The 16,266-nt window shown below is 56.2% G+C and overlaps 1 protein-coding gene across 2 annotated transcripts; it reads right to left on the bottom strand.

Moving 5' to 3' along the window:
- Position 1: 1 nt before the first annotated feature.
- Positions 2-14,692, bottom strand: TRPV6 (transient receptor potential cation channel subfamily V member 6). 2 transcript variants are annotated; one of them, XM_038559352.1, is made up of 15 exons: positions 14,565-14,692; positions 6,365-6,462; positions 6,090-6,212; positions 5,589-5,726; positions 5,255-5,353; positions 5,001-5,176; positions 4,499-4,645; positions 4,209-4,421; positions 3,842-3,928; positions 3,666-3,742; positions 3,246-3,411; positions 2,812-2,878; positions 2,201-2,469; positions 1,069-1,175; positions 2-775 (listed from the first exon to the last, which is right to left on the bottom strand). In XM_038559352.1, exons 1-15 carry the CDS (start codon positions 14,690-14,692, stop codon positions 496-498), a joined length of 2,175 nt encoding a protein of 724 aa, XP_038415280.1. In that variant the 3' UTR covers positions 2-495. The 2 variants fall into 2 exon arrangements, with proteins under 2 accessions (XP_038415280.1, XP_038415281.1); XM_038559353.1 differs by lacking the exon at positions 14,565-14,692 and having other exon boundaries at positions 5,589-5,721; positions 6,365-6,381.
- Between the last annotated feature and the right edge of the window lie 1,574 nt (positions 14,693-16,266).

Below are 16,266 nucleotides of genomic sequence, written 5' to 3'. Positions count from 1 at the left end.
GCGCAGAGCAGGGAGTGACTTTATTGGAAGGTAGAAGGTGGCAAGACTCCACCCGCTTCACCCCACCCCCAAAGCGGTACCTGCCCCCCATCACTCGTGTGCTGTCCGCAAGCCTCCCTCCCAGCTGTCTGGAGCACCCTGGGAAGGGCTCTCCCCTTCCCACCGTAACACTGGGGTAGAGACGGCAAGCCTGTCCTTAAAGTGCTTTGCTCTGACAGTGCAGAGTGCTTGGGTGGCCCCGGCCCCCGTGCTCGGGGTGAGGCCAGGGCCACCGCCCTCCATGGTTTCCCATCGCCTCAGAGCTGGGGGAGCAGCGGAACCCAGCAGTGGATCCCGGGGCAGTTATTGCCACCGGCGTGCCTGGGCGTTCATTCTGCTTCCCACCCACCCCCGGGAGGGAGATTGGACCTCTGGGTGTCTCGGTTCTGCACCCCGATGGCCCCAGGGAGCCGAGAGCAGCTGCAGGGGCCCGATGGCCCAGTGGAGTGCGAGCGCTCAGATCTGGTACTCCCAGCCTTCGCAGTCCTCCAGAGCCCTGTTGGCCAGGCCCCGCACTTCCCTACGCAGGGTGCCCTGTCGGAGCCTCTCCCAGTTGGTGCTGCTGCGGGAGGTACTTCGGGACACCGAGGGGGTCGGGAGGGCCAGGTGGAGGCCCAAGGGGTGGCCCAGCTGCCCTTTTTCTGAGGCTTTATCCAGGTCGTCGGCGCCCTGGCCGTGGAAGGCCTGTGCGTAGCGCCGCGCGCGCTGCCGGTTGAGATCCTGTCTGTCCTCCACCCTGTGCAGAAGGAGGACATGAGAGGCAGCCGAGGGCGGACAGGCTGGTCCTGGGGACCCTGCCTCTGTCCTATGCGCACCCCCTCCCACTGGGACTAGCGTTGTTGCTCCTGTGCAGCTAGCTGGTGTGGCCACAGGGAAGGGCCGGGTTCCAGCCCCAAGCACCTGGCAAGGGGGGGGGGGCTCCCTTAGCAGCGGGGATCCAGTGTGGGGACTTCAGGTCAACACAGGTCACTGGGCATGTCCCCCCCCAACTGGAGGCTGTCTGAGCAGAGGGGTCGCAAGGTCACTCACCGCAGGAACCAGCGGTCCCCCAGCCCGTACTCGCGCCCGCAGATCCCCGAGCGAGGCCACAGGCAGCGAGGCAACTTCCGTTCCAGCATCACCGTGGTGGCCACCACCTGCGCGTGGGGACAGGAGGGGCCTCAGGGGTCGGGTGCAGATGGAGAGAAGGATGGGGAGAGGAGAAGGTGCAGGGCAGAGGAAGGACAGCGTAGCAATAGGTCGGAAACGCAGGGGCTCGGGGTCTCCAAGAAGGGACCAACAACACCCTGAGCGAGCACGAGGGTGGTGGTGTCCGCTTGGCTGACCCTCTTCTGCGGGAGACAGTCAGTGGGACACAAGTCCTGCAATTCTTTGCTCCATGACTTGACATCCACGCCGTTCCTGCAGGAGTTTGAGAGACCTCGCTCCAAGGAGACAGGAAGGAGGGCAAAGCAAACAGAAAGGGATCCTCGGGGCCACAGGATATTTTGACCCTACAGACATAAAGGCCATTTATAAATGCTAACATCCTACTGAGAAATCTAATATCAATACATTTGCATGGAAAACATATTTTCCTGAGCAAACCCCATTTAGCCAATTTAGGGCCTTTTAACTCTGTTTTCTACATAGCACAGTTAAGTGCCATTCAATTTGGGGGGTTTTCATTTTTAATTCTGTTGAGAGAAATTATTTTCTAAGTATATTTTCAAACGATTTGATTCATCGAAGGGCCTTCTGTCTCCATCGTGACGATCTGACTGAGGATGACTGCTGCTACTCTGGGAAGTTTTTGTAGCATTTTTTTTTTTAACCTGTCCGATTTTTCTGGGTCACGTTTTTTTACAGACTAATTTACTAAATGCACTTTTAGCCACCATTGGCTTTATTTCTTGTCGGTTGCTTTCTTGTTGACTCTCCTAGAAAAGCCTGAGGTTTTCATTTTTGAGAAAACTGGGAGGAATTCTTTCCAGGCGTTCAAGTCCTGCTCCGTTGGATTGCCAATCCCGTGCTTCTGTACACCCCGCGTTACCCGGTGTACCGTGCAGTGACCATGTCAACATATGTCGGGTCAAAATATCCTGTTTCTGTGTGAGCTCAGCCGGGTCCCTGGCTGGGAGGGAATACCCGGCATGAACCCACCCAGCCGCCAGGGGCTCACCTGGGCCCTCCAGAGCTCATCCCGCTCATGGGCCACCCGCCAGTGAGTGTCACCCATCATGGCGATGAGGAGGTTGAGCATGAGCAGGGTGGCGATGATGGCGAAGGCAGCGTAGGTGATGCTGTACATGAAAGGCAGGTCCACGTCGTAGTTGGCAGGCCCGTCGATGACGGTGAGGAACAGCTCGAAGGTGCTGAACAGTGCCATGGGGTAGTCGTAGAAGTGGCCCAGCTCGTCGGGGTCCTCTGTCTGGAAGATGATATAGAAGGCTGCTCCACCCAAGGGGGGGAGAGTTACCATGGCAACCATATACGTGGCTGGACCACGGCCAGCCCTTCGCTGCCCAATTCAGGCCCGCCCCCCGTGGCTCCATACTTTGGGTTCTGATATTCCCTTATTTTCAGTGTGGCTTATCCCGATCCCCAGAGCCACGTCTCCACAACACTCCCCGTTTTGTCTCACCTGCGAGGGACGTTCCATCCTCAGACCCTACAGCCCTGTGTCTTGGCCCTCGCTCCCACCTTCCCCCGGGTTTCTCTACAGCCATTCTGGACTCCCCGGGCTCCTCCAACCTCTCCCCGCCAGGGCCCCATCCCAGACCCGTGATTTACCGGAGGCAAAGCCCAGGATGACCACCGCCATCAGCCAGCAGAACCGCATCAGGTCGCCAAAGATCATCTAAAGGGAGGAGGGAAGGAAAATACTTCTTCAGGGGTCCCCTGAGCGGCTGCCCCTTGCAGCCTCTCCTGCGTCGAACCCCGTCAAGTCCAGCAGCTCCTCCCTCCCGGGGTTAGAAACTATGGTGCACACCGAGTCTACTTGGCCTGTTCGAGTACAGCCCTTACAGAACTAAGAGTGGCTTTTACATTTTTAAAGGCTTGAGGAAACCAAAGGAAGGAGGAGGAAAGGAAAAAAAAATATGCAGTAGAGACTACATGTGGTCTTGCAAAGCCTGCGAATCTGTCATCTGGCCCTTTACAGAAATGTCTGCAGCAGCCCCTGCTCTAGCACCTTGCTCTAGAAAGCTTGGGGGGGAGGCACAGACCTTCTGGATCATGATGGTGAAAGGGCCCAACATCTGGAATCCTCGGGCGAAGTACATGACATTGCACCAGCCCAACACCAGGGCGAAGGACATGGGCACCACCTCCCCATTGGTGTTCGTGAGCCGCATTACCATGGTCACCAGCACCATGCAGGCGTAGGTGATGCTGGGGGTGGGGAGCAGACGGGGATGTGAGAGGAGACGGGGATTATCCTGGGCACGCAAGAGCAGGAGTGACTGGGGGATGCAACACCCACACACTCAGATTTGGCCTTCGCACGTTCAGTACACGCGGCCACACACGCCGCCACACACGCCGCTGGAGAAGGACCTTGAGTTAGTTTTCTCCAGGGATTGTCCAGGGGTCAGGAATCCAGGGAGTTGAGGGAAAGGATTGGCGGGGAGAGAAAGGAGACTCACATGAGGACGTGAAATGGCCCCCCGAGGATGGTCTGTCCGAAGAAGCGAGTGACCCCCACCCTGAAGATGTCTGGAATCTGGGCGCAGGCCAGGAAGACACAAAGGCACTTGTAGCCTGGGGCTCTGGCTGGATCCCTGGGGCAGGCAGCCTCGTCCCGACCCTGCCCCCCTCTCACCTCTGCAAGCAGAATGATCACAGCTCCAATGACGGTCACCAGCTCCCCCACCAGGCGAATGTCATCCTCGGGGGTCACATAGGCCTCCTGAGGGGGAAACATGGTCAGAGGCGGCAGGCCTCCGTGGGCACCAGTCAGCGTCCCGTGCATAGGTGCATAGGGCATCTGTGTTAGGTCTGGCCAGCCCAGGCTCTGCTCTTGGAGCCCACGCGTGTTTCCGTGTGACTGTTTGTTGGGTTCGTGCCTGGGTATTCGGGAGCTGGGTGAGGGGAGAAACACGGGCCGTAGAACAGGGCCACGGTGCGGGCCTGTGGAAGGGCAGGGAGCCGAGCCCGGCCCCGAAGCTCTGCTGCTCCTCGGGCTTCACCTGGAGGAGCTTCTGCTGTAGGAGGGTGTTGTCCCGGGGACCAGTGTGGTTGTTGGTCCTGGGCTTGAGGGGGCGGTAGACGCAGCACATGGTGAAGCAGATGATGTACAGCAGGTACAGGGCCCCCAGCACGCAGAAGTACGGCCGCCCGTATCTCTTCCACTTGAGGCTCACCAGCTCTTTCACTGGGGTCTGGTCCAGGATCTGGCGAGCCTGTGGCAGGAAGGAACGCGATTCCGGCTCGGACCGGCCCGCCCTCCCAGGCCGCTTTCTGACGGGACCGCCCCTACCTCCCGCTTCTTGGTGGTGACGATCAGTTCCAGCAGAGACTGCTCGTCCCCCGAGGAGTCGATCTCCGTGAGGTCGTAGAGAGTGGAGGTCAGCGGCCCGTACGTCCACTGGATGTGCTTCCGCTTCTGCATCAGGTGCTGGAACATCTGAGGGGACACGGTGCGAGCCCGGGGTCAGCGTGAGGAGCGGCCGCGGGAGCCACTCCGCTGGGAGGGCTGCTGCCCCCCACCCCCGGCCCCAACGACCCGGGCCCCACCTCCGTCGCCCGAGCCCCCCTGTCTCTGCTCACCCGTCTTCCCCACCAACCCTACAAAGATCTGAAGGACAAGGACAAGGACAAGGACAGGCAGAGGGACCAGAACTTGGGTGACCAGAGCCGACACCCCGGGGGGACCTTCTCAGAGCCTCCCGGGCAGGGATGCCTGAGGCTGAGGCTGCGCAGGGCGCCCTCGGGGGAGCCGGAGAGAAGCAGGACCCCCGGGCCCGCCGAGTGTCCCTCACCACGGTGTTGCCCTCCACGCCGGCCAGCTTGAAGGGGGTGAGGCCCTGGTGGTTGGGCACGAGGTCCAGGGACTGCAGGTGGTCCCTGCGCCCATCATAGGACAGCAGCAGGTTGTACATCTGGCAGGCGAAGGTCTTGTTGGGCTGGAGGATGAGGATGTGCAGCACGGTGTTTCCTGGGGGAGGACGCGGGGTCACACGGCCGCCGCACCCCGGGCCCCGGCACCCCGGCTCCCCCGCAGCCCGGCTCTCACCCAGGGAGTCCTGGGCCCGGATGTCAGCTCCGTGCTCGATGAGCAGCCTCACGATCTCCTCACTGCCCACGCAGGCGGCGAAGGACAGGGGGTGCTCGCCTGTGGACACACGGGGCTCCTTGGCACAGGTGCCCGGTGGGAGGGGCACCGGCCACATCTCAGCTCTGGGCTTGGCGACGCTCGTCAGCGCCACCAGGGGCAGGGATGGAGCGAGGGCCCTGGGGAGGACTGGCTCTGGGCCTCCGCTTCCCCAGGCCTGGAGCCCTCCTCAGCCCACCCGCCCTGCTCTGGGCCCTCCCCACGCCCCTCCTCCCAGCCCGGGCCCCGCTCCCACCAAAGTAGATGAGGTTGCGGGGGCTGCGGCGGAAAGCGGTGCCCGTGGCTCTGGCAGAGACGCTGGCCCCGCGGGCAAGCAGGGCGCGCACCAGGTTCACGTTCTGGTTCACGATGGCTATGTGCAGTGCAGTCTGACCTGGCCCGGAGAGAGCCCTCAGTCACGGGGCCTGTCCCCAGGATCCTGCCGGGGTCCCTCCCCTATCCACAGCCCGTCCTCCTCCCCGGGGGCAGCCTGAGCTGGGGGGTTGGGGGGAGGAGCCCCAGGCCTGCAGGTCCCCAGGGAGGCCAGCTGCTACCTTCTCTCCCTATCCTAGACCCCTTGCATCGCAGGGGCCTGGTGCTCTAACCGGGTGCAGTGAGGCGGCCAGGAGGCAAGGGAGATAGAGAAGCATGAGAAGCAGGAGTCTCAGACTCCCTCCCCAAATCATCCACCCCAGACTGCCTGGAAATATGCAGCAGGGCGCCCCTTCCCTCCGTCCTGGGCCCCGTGGCCCCTCACCCTCATACAGCTCGGATGTCATGGGCTCAAAGACCAGCTCCGGGGCGGCCTCCATCAGCACCATGGCGGCCTCCAGGTTGTCGTAGAGGGCTGCTATGTGCAGGGCCGTCTCCCCCATGCCTCCTGGCATTGACAGAAAGCCGAGTTATATGGCTTCTCTGGGGCCGGGCTGGTGACAATAGGGACTTAGCGGCCACAGCAGAAGGGCCTGGGCTGGGCTGGGAGCCGTGGGGGGCGGGGGGGTGTCTGACGGGTGTGAGGGCTCTGCCTCTTACCTTTCTCGTGCACCTCACAGGCCTGGTACTTGAGTAGCTTGCTGAGAGCCTGGACATTGTTCTCCTTGGCAGCCAGAAGGAGAGGAGACTCCCAGATCCTACAAGGGAAAGGGATCAGAAAGGGGGCGATGCTGAGCATGCCCCGTTGTGCAGCGAGGGGGGTGATGGCAGGGCCCCCCCCCAGATGCAAACATGAGCACTTCCAGTTAGTTAACCCAAGCCAACTTCCCCCCTTTCTGTGTGTGTAGGGGAGCACCAGGACTGGCTTCCCCTCCCCTGGGGCTGGGACCAGAATGTGTGTGAAGGTGTTATCTGTGCACATGGGGCATGGAGGGGAGGAGTTTCACTTAAGTACTCATTCACCTCCTGACCTGCTGACCTCTGGAGCAACCCTGCTTAGCTTCACTAAGTGCCCTGTGATTACCCCCCAAGATAAGCCTTGTTTTCATGGACTAAGGGTACAAGGAATTCCTCCCTCATATTTATGAAGCAAGTCAACACGTGGAGGCCAGCAGGTTTCCTCCGGTGGAGCGATGCTCTCCTTTCTAGACCTTCTCAGCAAAGCCCATTGATCCTGGCACTCTCCTCCTGACAACAGCATCCTCAGAGCTCAATCGGAAAGCAACAGCAGATCCTTTTTGTTCTGACCCTAAGTCAGAGTATACTCTCTTCCTACTTCCTGTCTGCTTCTCACTTGTTTTGGGGGGAAAAAAAAAATTGTCCTCTGTGACTCACCAGATCCCTTCTTGAATTTTATTCCTACAATGAACTAAAAACCAAAATTATAATCAAAATTTAGCCCAACTAAGACCTATGGGGCCCCCTTTATTCCACTTCTCTCTTGGCCCCAAGCCATCGTCTTTTTATGGGAGCTAAATGAACTAAGACCATTTAGCCATAGATGGTCAGCTAGGAACTATGTGAATGGGACTCGCACACTAAAGTGCTGGTGGTGGCAGGAAACCAACTCCAGGAGCTGAGATGGGAGGGCGATCAGGAGAGGAGGAATGAGCACCAGACTCACACCTCCCCAAACATTGGCCCCAGCTCCCCAACCCCCATGCCACATGGGAGGCTACCAGGCCCTGCCAGTTCAACGTTGAGTGTTCTTCCCCCGCCTCCAATCCCTACCTCCTCGTCCCTCCTGACCCTCCTCAGTCCAGGTCTTCATTCTCTGTTCTGCCCCTCATTACCGAAATACTCCAACTAGTTTCCCGATGTGCTCCTTACCCCCAGTCCATCCTTCTGCATGCCGCCAAAGTGCCCCCTCTAAATGGCAATACCATCCTGGCTCAGAGAAGTCGGCCCTTAAATGCCCACATAAAAGGAACACGGAGGTCCTTTCGAGCCTCTGTGCACCTGCCTTTCCACTCTCTCCTCCTCCTATTCACTCCTCATGCCTGATGCTCCGGCCTCAGCACCCCCAGAACACCTCATTCTCCCAAAGCCTGCACCGAACGCTCCTCCCACCTGGAACCCAGCACCTCCTCCTCACCCTGGTCATTGTCTATTCCATGATCCCAGTGCCTAGGGTTGTGCCCCGCGTGGGCCAGACACTCTCCCACTATCTGCAGGATGAATGAATTTGTAGCAGTGCCAGAAGGTAGTTTGGCTTTACTGCCCCTCCTTATTATCTCCAGCGGCCACCCCCTAAGCCAACCTCAGGCAAACATAATCTAAGGAAAAAACAGTGTGCTTGATATACAAATGCAGCTGCAAAGCAAATTTTCTACAGCCCCTTCACCACCACCGCCGCCCTTTCTGACAATATGCCCAAACCCCTCCTCTATAAATATTCTAGAGCCCACTCTGTTCCCCAACAGACACACACACACACACACACACACACACACACACACACACACCGTCCCCAGGCAGTTTCCCACACTATCCTCTGGTCCTTTATTTTTGCATCTGTCACTGCGTGTTGTGATTATACTGTCTCTTCCTCTGCATTAGGGGTACTTAGAGCAGGGGTCAGTCACTTTCTCATCTTTATATCCTTTCTCTGCCCTCCTTCAATGAGCTTTACGCCCTATTTTGGCTAAAGTTTTGTGTTTTTTTAATTTTTTCTTTTTTTTTAGATTTTATGTATTTGTTCATGAGAGACACACAGAGAGAGGCAGAGACATAGGAAGAGGGAGAAGCAAGCTTGCCATCAGGACTCAACCCAGGACCCCGGATCATGACCCGAGCCAAAGGCAGACGCCCAACCACTGAAACACCCAGGTGCCCTATTTTGACTAAAGTTAATGGCAAAGTTAGAACTGGATCCAAGGAGGCTTCTAACCCACGTGCAGAGTTCTGCCCCCTGCTTCCTAAGATGAGTGGGGAGGCTAGCTGGTGGCCGGCCTGCAGACGCCCCTTTTGGTCCCCACACATCTCTAAAGCCCACAAATGTCCCCCACAAGCCTCCATTCCTATGTGTTCTTTTTCTTGCCTTGCCGACTGCCCTCGTGGCCTGGGAAGGATGGAGTTACTGTCCATCTGGGCTTGCCAAATAGAAATACAGGACGCTCCGTTAGATTTTAATTTTAGACGTACAGCCAATAGTTTTTAATATAACTATGGCCCACATGATATTTGGGACAGACTCCTGCTAAGAGCTTATTCATCACGTATATGAAAGTCAAATGTAACTCCATGTCCTGTACTTTGTCTGGCAACCCCAGTCAGACTACACTCTGGGTGAAGAATCAGCTCATGACCCAGCCCAGCGAAGTATGTGGAGAACTGGTCCCTTCTGGGTGGCAAACTCCAGAATTCAGCCAAAAAGAGGGCAGGGTAGATGAATGGTTCCGAAGGGAGCAGAGCCATTACGTGCAATGGCATCTTAGGGCCACAAGGGAGCAGCAGAGAAAGCCCTCAGTCAACTTCTTGGCTGTTGGGCTGACCCCCCAAAACCTGACTACTCTTGGGACCCATAAAAAAGGCACAAGATTATGCTGAGTGAAATAAGTCAATCGGAGAAGGACAAACATTATATGGTCTCATTAATTTGGGGAATATAAAAAATAGTGAAAAGGAATAGAGGGGAAAGGAGAAAAATGAGTGGGAAATATCAGAAAGGGAGACAGAACATGAAAGACTTGTAACTCTGGGAAACGAACTAGGGGTGGGGGAAGGGGAGGAGGGCGGGGGGGTGGGGGTGACTGGGTGACGGGCACTGAGGGGGGAACTTGACGGGATGAGCACTGGGTGTCATTCTATATGTTGGCAAATTGAACACCAATAAAAAACAAATTTATTAAAAAAAAAAAAAAGGCACAAGAGCAGACTCGTCCAAAGACTCATGCCCGAGATACAAGCAGGCCCTCCCATAGCACCCCAGCCCAGAAGTTTAGATCTGGAGCAAAATCTACGCATCGTCACCAGGTCTCAGCCAGACACCTCCTTCATCCAGGGAGAAGAGGAGGTACTGATAAAAATATGTCCTGGTTTGAACGGTTAAATTATACTCGTTCCCTTCCAGGGGAAAATTTTACTTTGTTTAGTAGAATACTTAATATTTCGGCCGGAATCTCTAATTCATAAATGGTGGCTCTCAACCAGGGGGGAGCCCCTTCCCCCTCCCCAGGGGACTTGGCAATGTCTGGATACATGTTTGGTTGTCACAACTGGGGGTGGGGGGCGGAGGGGTGCTACTGGCATCCAGAGGGGAGAGGGCAGGGATGCTCTTAAGATGCATCTTAGGGATCCCTGGGTGGCTCAGCGGTTGGGTGTCTGCCTTCGGCCCAGGGCGTGATCCTGGAGACCCGGGATCGAGTCCCGTGTCGGGCTCCCTGCGTGGAGCCTGCTTCTCCCTCTGCCTGTGTCTCTGCCTCTCTCTCTCTCTCTACGTCTATCATAAATAAATAAATAAAATCTTTAAAAAAAAAGAAGCATTTTTGGGACCCCTGGGTGGCTCAGGGGTTTAGTGCCACCTTCAGCCCAGGGCATGATCCCGGAGACCCAGGATGGAGTCCCATGTTGGGCTCCCTGCATGGAGCCTGCTGTGTCTCTGTACCTCTCTTTGTGTCTCTCATGAATAAATAAATAATCAAAAAAATAAAAAATTAAAGAAGAAGCATCTTAGGCAGGGCAGCCTCCTGTAACGAAGAATTATTCCGTCCTGCCAAGGTGGGGAAACTCTGACCTACAGGTAGAATTATTCACCAACCATCTTTTTAAAGAAAAGATTCTTCACATTAAAAACAATGAGAAGTCCCCTCTCTGTGTTTGCTCACACATCGTTAAATATTTAAGAGGAAAACGAAAAAGTAAAGCCTTTTAAACACTCACAGATCGAGATGCAAAAAGAAATTACAGAGAAAAGCTGAAACTCTAGCAGGGTGGAAGCTGTTTTCGGGATTTAGAATGTTTTATTTCGCCAGACAATTAATTATAAACTTGAATGATTTAGTGCAATGTAAGACTGGTCAAAACTGTACTTACAAACCCTAGCCCATTTTTTTTTTTTTTATAGGGTAAACAAGTCCCTGGCCTGATCTTCCCCCTGCAGTTCCCCCTGGGCCACCACACCAGGTTGTCTCACTTCCTTCTGCCGGTTCCCTGCCCTCCGTCCTCCCCTCTCCTCCTCGTCCTCCCCTCTCCTCCTCCTCCTTCTTACGGATGTGTACACGGATGTGCACATGTCTGTGTGCACATGGGCAGAGTGTTCTATTTGGTTGCTGGAAACAAGACAGAATCCAGAGTGCCTTGGAGGAGAATTCAAATCAGAATTTTAGAGCCGGAAAGTTCCTAGAAATATGGTCTATCTGTTCTTGTTACAGATGGAGAAAGAGGCCCAGAGTCCCGAGGCGACCTGGCCAAACAAGTCGGACTCAGAGCTGGCACCAGGACCCCCTCGGCGTTTCTCTGTCCCAGTTCTCTGTGTTGATCAGGCTTTGGAGAGGGCTTAGAGACACGGGGGGCTGCTGTGTCCACGGGCCTGGGTGCTTAGAGACACGGGGGGCTGCTGTGTCCACGGGCATGGGTGCCACTGGTTTCTCCACAAGCACCCCCTCAGACAAGCGGGCCATTTGGGAAGGGGAGGGCTCACACCATGTACAGGTTCCCGGGTGCGAATGGCTCTGCCAGGAGGAGATGCCCAGTCCCTTGACCTCCCGCCAACATCGGGCATAGCCTTTTGACCACCGTGGCTGTTTTCATCACAGTAATCCCATTTGTTAAATGTGCTTTTCAGCTTCCAAAGCAGCATCTCCCTTACGATCCCTTTTGCTCCTTACAACCCTGTGACACAGGCCAAATGATCCTTTCATTTTTCAGAAAAGGAAACTGAGGCAGCACAACCGAATCGCTGGGAGGAGATCCTGCAGTTACAAGCAGAAGGCTTGGCCAGGAACGTAGCCTCAGGCTCCTACCACTCAGTTATGTGGTTCTTCTAGTTTTATGGCTCTTTCCAGTCTTTCTCAGGGGGAGCCCAGAAGACTGATCACAGATGAAGGAAAGAGCAGTCATGTGTGGGGAGGAGGCATGCACCGGCCACGCGTGGGCCACTTCCCACCAGCTCAGGTTCTTGGCAACCAGAGGAGGAAGCCAGAGCCGGAAGGGGGGGGGGGGTGCAGTAGTGGTTGTTTGCAGACTTGGAGTCAGGCTGCCTTCTCTGCTGCAGCTCTAGCACATGTGCCTACAAGTAGGCCTGTCTGACTGTACTTACTGAGGCCAGGGGTCCCAGTATACCGGAGAGCCCCAGAGCTTACTTTTCCAGACACATCACTTCCCATGTACTTATACAGGTATCTATCCAAACCTCCAGTGATCACTGCCCTCCCAGCATCTGGTGGGAGGGAGAAGGTGCCAGCAACAGGGTCGGGTGTGGGCCTCTGGGAGCTGGCCATCATACCCCACACCAGGCAGAAGCAGATACCACAGCATCCTCCTCTGTGCTCTCACGACACTCGCTTATACCCTTCTTGGTGAGGACACTCCCCAAGCTCACTTGTCACCCAAGTAGGTGCACATTGGTACATTTTGTCCATGAGAACCGTGAGCTGCTTGAGAGCAGGGATGTCACGTTCATTTTCTGCAAATCTAGCAGAGTGCTCTACGCTCAGTAAGTAGTTAATACTTTGGATCTCAGGAAATAAGACAATTCAAGGTCCAGGGAGAGCGGAAGAAGAAATGGGAGAAAGATAGTGGTTCAGTTTGGGTCTGACAATGTGGATTTAAGCATAGAGAGGCGAAGACCCAAGACTCATCTGCTAGAGAGAGAGAGAGAGAGAGAGAGAGAGATGCTGGGTTCCTGACCATCTTGGCAAGCCTATAAAGCCTTCCACTCTCACTGGACCATTCTCTACCCTCATGGAATCCCCAACCCCACCCAGACGCCCTCTCTGAGCCGTTGGCTGAATCCTGACTTCAGCACTTGCTCACTCCGGGCCTGCCTTGTTTTCGGGGGGATAACAGGCCCTGACTCCCATAGGTTTGGGGTTACAGAAGATAAGGTAGGTGCTCCACACATTGTTCACGGCTTTCCACCATCAGCCTGCCTCCTCACCCATCACTACTGTCCTCACTTGCATGGTTCTCTATTTACCTAGTTGCCTACAAGTCTTCCCTAAGGTTCACCGCGCAGCCTGGGACACTCCCGCTCCGGCCATCTCAGTGTCCTTCCTGGGAGTGCCCACTCAGAGGCAGATCAATACTCCAGGCTCTGGGTGGGAAGGAGGGGGGCCGAGAAACTGTGGACACAGGCAGGGAGATCAGGATGGGAGGAGGATCCCTCAACGTGGCAACATCGGGCCTTCAGGACCGAGGCTGCAAGAGGAGGCCCACTCGATGGTCTTGAGAAAACTAGGGGCAGAAAGGACAGTGGAAGCAGCCAGGCTGCGGTCCTTCACTCTGCCTTGGCCTCGTTGGCACACAGGGCAGCTCTGCTGCCCCTTCCAAGCCCCGAGCCCTTCTGTGCTCTGTGTCTGGCTCCCCCAGCCCCGGGGTCCTGAGTGGGAAGGGAGAGGTGGAACCAGGGATGGCCTCTTCTCCAACAACAGCGCCATTCTGTGCCTTAAGATGTCATCAGCCAAACATGCGCTCAGCCCCTGCTCTCCCAGGCCTGGGGGGAGAGAAGTGGGTGGCTGGTGTGAGAGTCGGGGAAGCCAGTGCTGAATCCTGGGGCGAAGGGAGAAGAAACACAGGCACTCCCAGTCAGGCTCGGGCGGGCCTCCGCTCTGGGAGATGGAGAAAGACCCTCAGATACAAAAACCCTGCGCTTTCCTCTATGAATCAACATGGATTATCTGCCTTTAGTTAGGGACCTTCCTGCCCTAAGTTAGGGGGCCTTCCTGCCAGCATGCCAGCATCTGGTGGGGAGACCCAGAGAGTCTTTGGAGAGGGCATCGCACCCAGGGATGGCCTCAAGCTTTCCCTCTCCTCTCCTTTCCTCCTGGGGTGGGACATTTTCAGGGGCTGGAAGCAACAAGTGCAATCTCCTTGGGGCTCAAACTTTAGAGCCTCTCAAATTCCTCAGCTCGAATGAGAGAGTGGGTGAGCACTTCTGGTGTTGTGCCCGGGCACCCACCATGCCCCCCTCCCCAGTAGAGTGTCATGAGCCCCAGGGCTGGGTCCCAGCTTTGTTGGGCTCCATAACACCCCCTGCCCCGCACGTGCCTGGCACTCAGCAGGGCCCTGGGCAATGGCTGGTGATGGTGACCGTGCACAGGAATGACAACCATGGTCACATTTTTGTCTTCTGTGGTTACTGGCGTCTGCGGCTCCTTCCTGCCTCATTCATTCACTCCCACAGGGCTACATGCATACATGTATGTGTTACGTGTTTCTGCAGGAAACACTGCTCTAGGGGTAGGGGGTAGATATCAGGCTTTGTCCGGACCCACCAGCACCTCTGGGGTGGTGGTTTCATGATGCCATGATCTTTCCAAGGCCCAGGGAGCTGGCTGGCCTTTAGGGAAGTACAAGAGGCTTGCATAATTGAATAGGATCTTAAAGATAGTGAGCACCTGTGCCCCCCTGCCAGCCTCCTCCCCTCTACCCCTGACATCCTGGGGTGCTAACCCCACAGGGCCAGCACCTTTGAGACAAAATGATCCCAAGGAGCCAGGCCTAGAAACACAATCTGTTCAGATAGAGATGCCAGACAAAGACTGGAATGGGGTGGGAGGAGGGGAGGAGGGGGAAGGGGGAGAAAGGAGGAGCTAGGAGGGGGTGAGGGACATGCTGGGGGGTGCAGATTGAGGCTTACCTCTTCTGCTGCTGCAGGTTCTGCTCATCTCGGCTCTGAGCCCATGACTCCTGTCTCTGGAACCATCTACAGAATTTTCTCCAAAGGCAGAGAATGAGCCCCTTCTCCTTGGGCAGCGGCAACCCCATAGAGCGCAGGGCCGGCTCCTTGGGGGGCTGAGGCCGAGGCCAGACCCCAAACGGACTCAGCCTAGGGGCCACATCAGCCCCCTCAAGGGCCGGCCTGCCCTCGCCCTGTAGAGGTCCCGTCTCCTGCCTTCCGGGTCCCCCGCGGAGTCTCCGTGTGGCGCCAGGGCAGGGCTTGCAGAGGGCTCCGGAGTTTCTTACCCTCCGCAGAGCTGGGGCTCCCTCCTCTGGCTCCTCCTCGGGAGCTCCTCCTGGGAGTGAGCAGGAGCCCGCAGACACTCCCTCCCTCCTCCCAAATTACCTGAGATTTAAAGAGACAGGCCAGCTGACCTGCCCTGCATCTGCGGCCTGGCTTCAACTCCTTCCACACCTGGGTCTCTCTCCCTGCCCCCAGGCCAGTCCAGGAAGGGGAGGCCCTCAAAGAGGGGAGAGGCCTCCCTTGGACTTTGGGACACCTGGTGACCTTTTATAGAAAGGCCTGGACAGGTCAGACTAGCCTGAGGGCCTGGGGTGAGGGAGGAGGGGAGCAGGGGAGGAGGGGAGGAGTCAGGCCGGCCTAGGGGATAGAGGAGTGAGTGGAGCTCACCTCTCTCCCTGGGGTCTTCTCTGTGCCTGGCCCTCCTGGAGATTGAGCTTCCCTTCACCCTTGCGGTTTAGTCTCTAGCCTGGCCCAGAATAGGTGGTATAAACAAAGAAAACCCAGGGTGCCCCGCAAACCTTTTCCGTAAAGGGCCAGATAGGAAGAGAAGATATGTTAAGTTTGGCAAGCCACCTGCAGGCATATGGTCTCTGACACACAGGCTTTATTTTGTTTTGTTTTGTTAGCCCTTCAGAGATGTGTAAGCCATTCTTAGCTCAGGGGCCAGGGCATAAAGCGGAGCCATGGGCAGGATTTAGCCCCCTGGACTTCATAGACCCTCCCCCACCCCCGAGTTCTAGAACACTCCCCCAACATGGCATATATGTATTGGATTACCAAATAAAATACAGGACGTCCCATTCCATTTGAATTTCAGATAAACAATGAAGAATTTTTTTTAGTATAAATATGCCCCCAGTATTGCAAGTATGTTCTCTGGCAACCTCCCCCAGGGGTTCACCCCCTCCAGCCTGCTGGGCCCAGCTAAATGCTCCCCTGTAAACTCACACTGAACTTGCAAGGCAGGCATTATTGTCCACATCCTACAGGTTAAAAACAAAACAAAACAAAAACAAAGTCCAAAGTGGTAAAGTAAATCACCCAAGGTCACATAGCCAATTTAGCGGCAGCGGCCAGATTCATACCCATTCCCACATCCCCAGTGGGTGGGTAGATGGAGGCCCAGGGAGGTGAGGTGGCTTGCACAGACTCTGGGACGAATGGTAACAGAAAGCACAGCCCGTCCTGGTCCCACCGCACGGAATTCGGACAGGAACAGCTTGGGAGCCATCCTGGTCACTTGGTTCAGCCTTCCGGTTGGAGAGAGACCAAAGCCTTGGATTATGCAAAGTCCCATGGCAAAGCAGGGACCTGATGGCCTGGGGCATGGGTGTCTGGGCATCTCGAGTCACTGGAATGTGTGGGTCACTCCCTAGCT

This window comes from Canis lupus, chromosome 16, assembly GCF_011100685.1.
Source record: "Canis lupus familiaris isolate Mischka breed German Shepherd chromosome 16, alternate assembly UU_Cfam_GSD_1.0, whole genome shotgun sequence".
In the NCBI taxonomy this organism is placed as follows: domain Eukaryota; kingdom Metazoa; phylum Chordata; class Mammalia; order Carnivora; family Canidae; genus Canis; species Canis lupus.
This window is presented reverse-complemented; position numbering and strand designations above follow the sequence as displayed.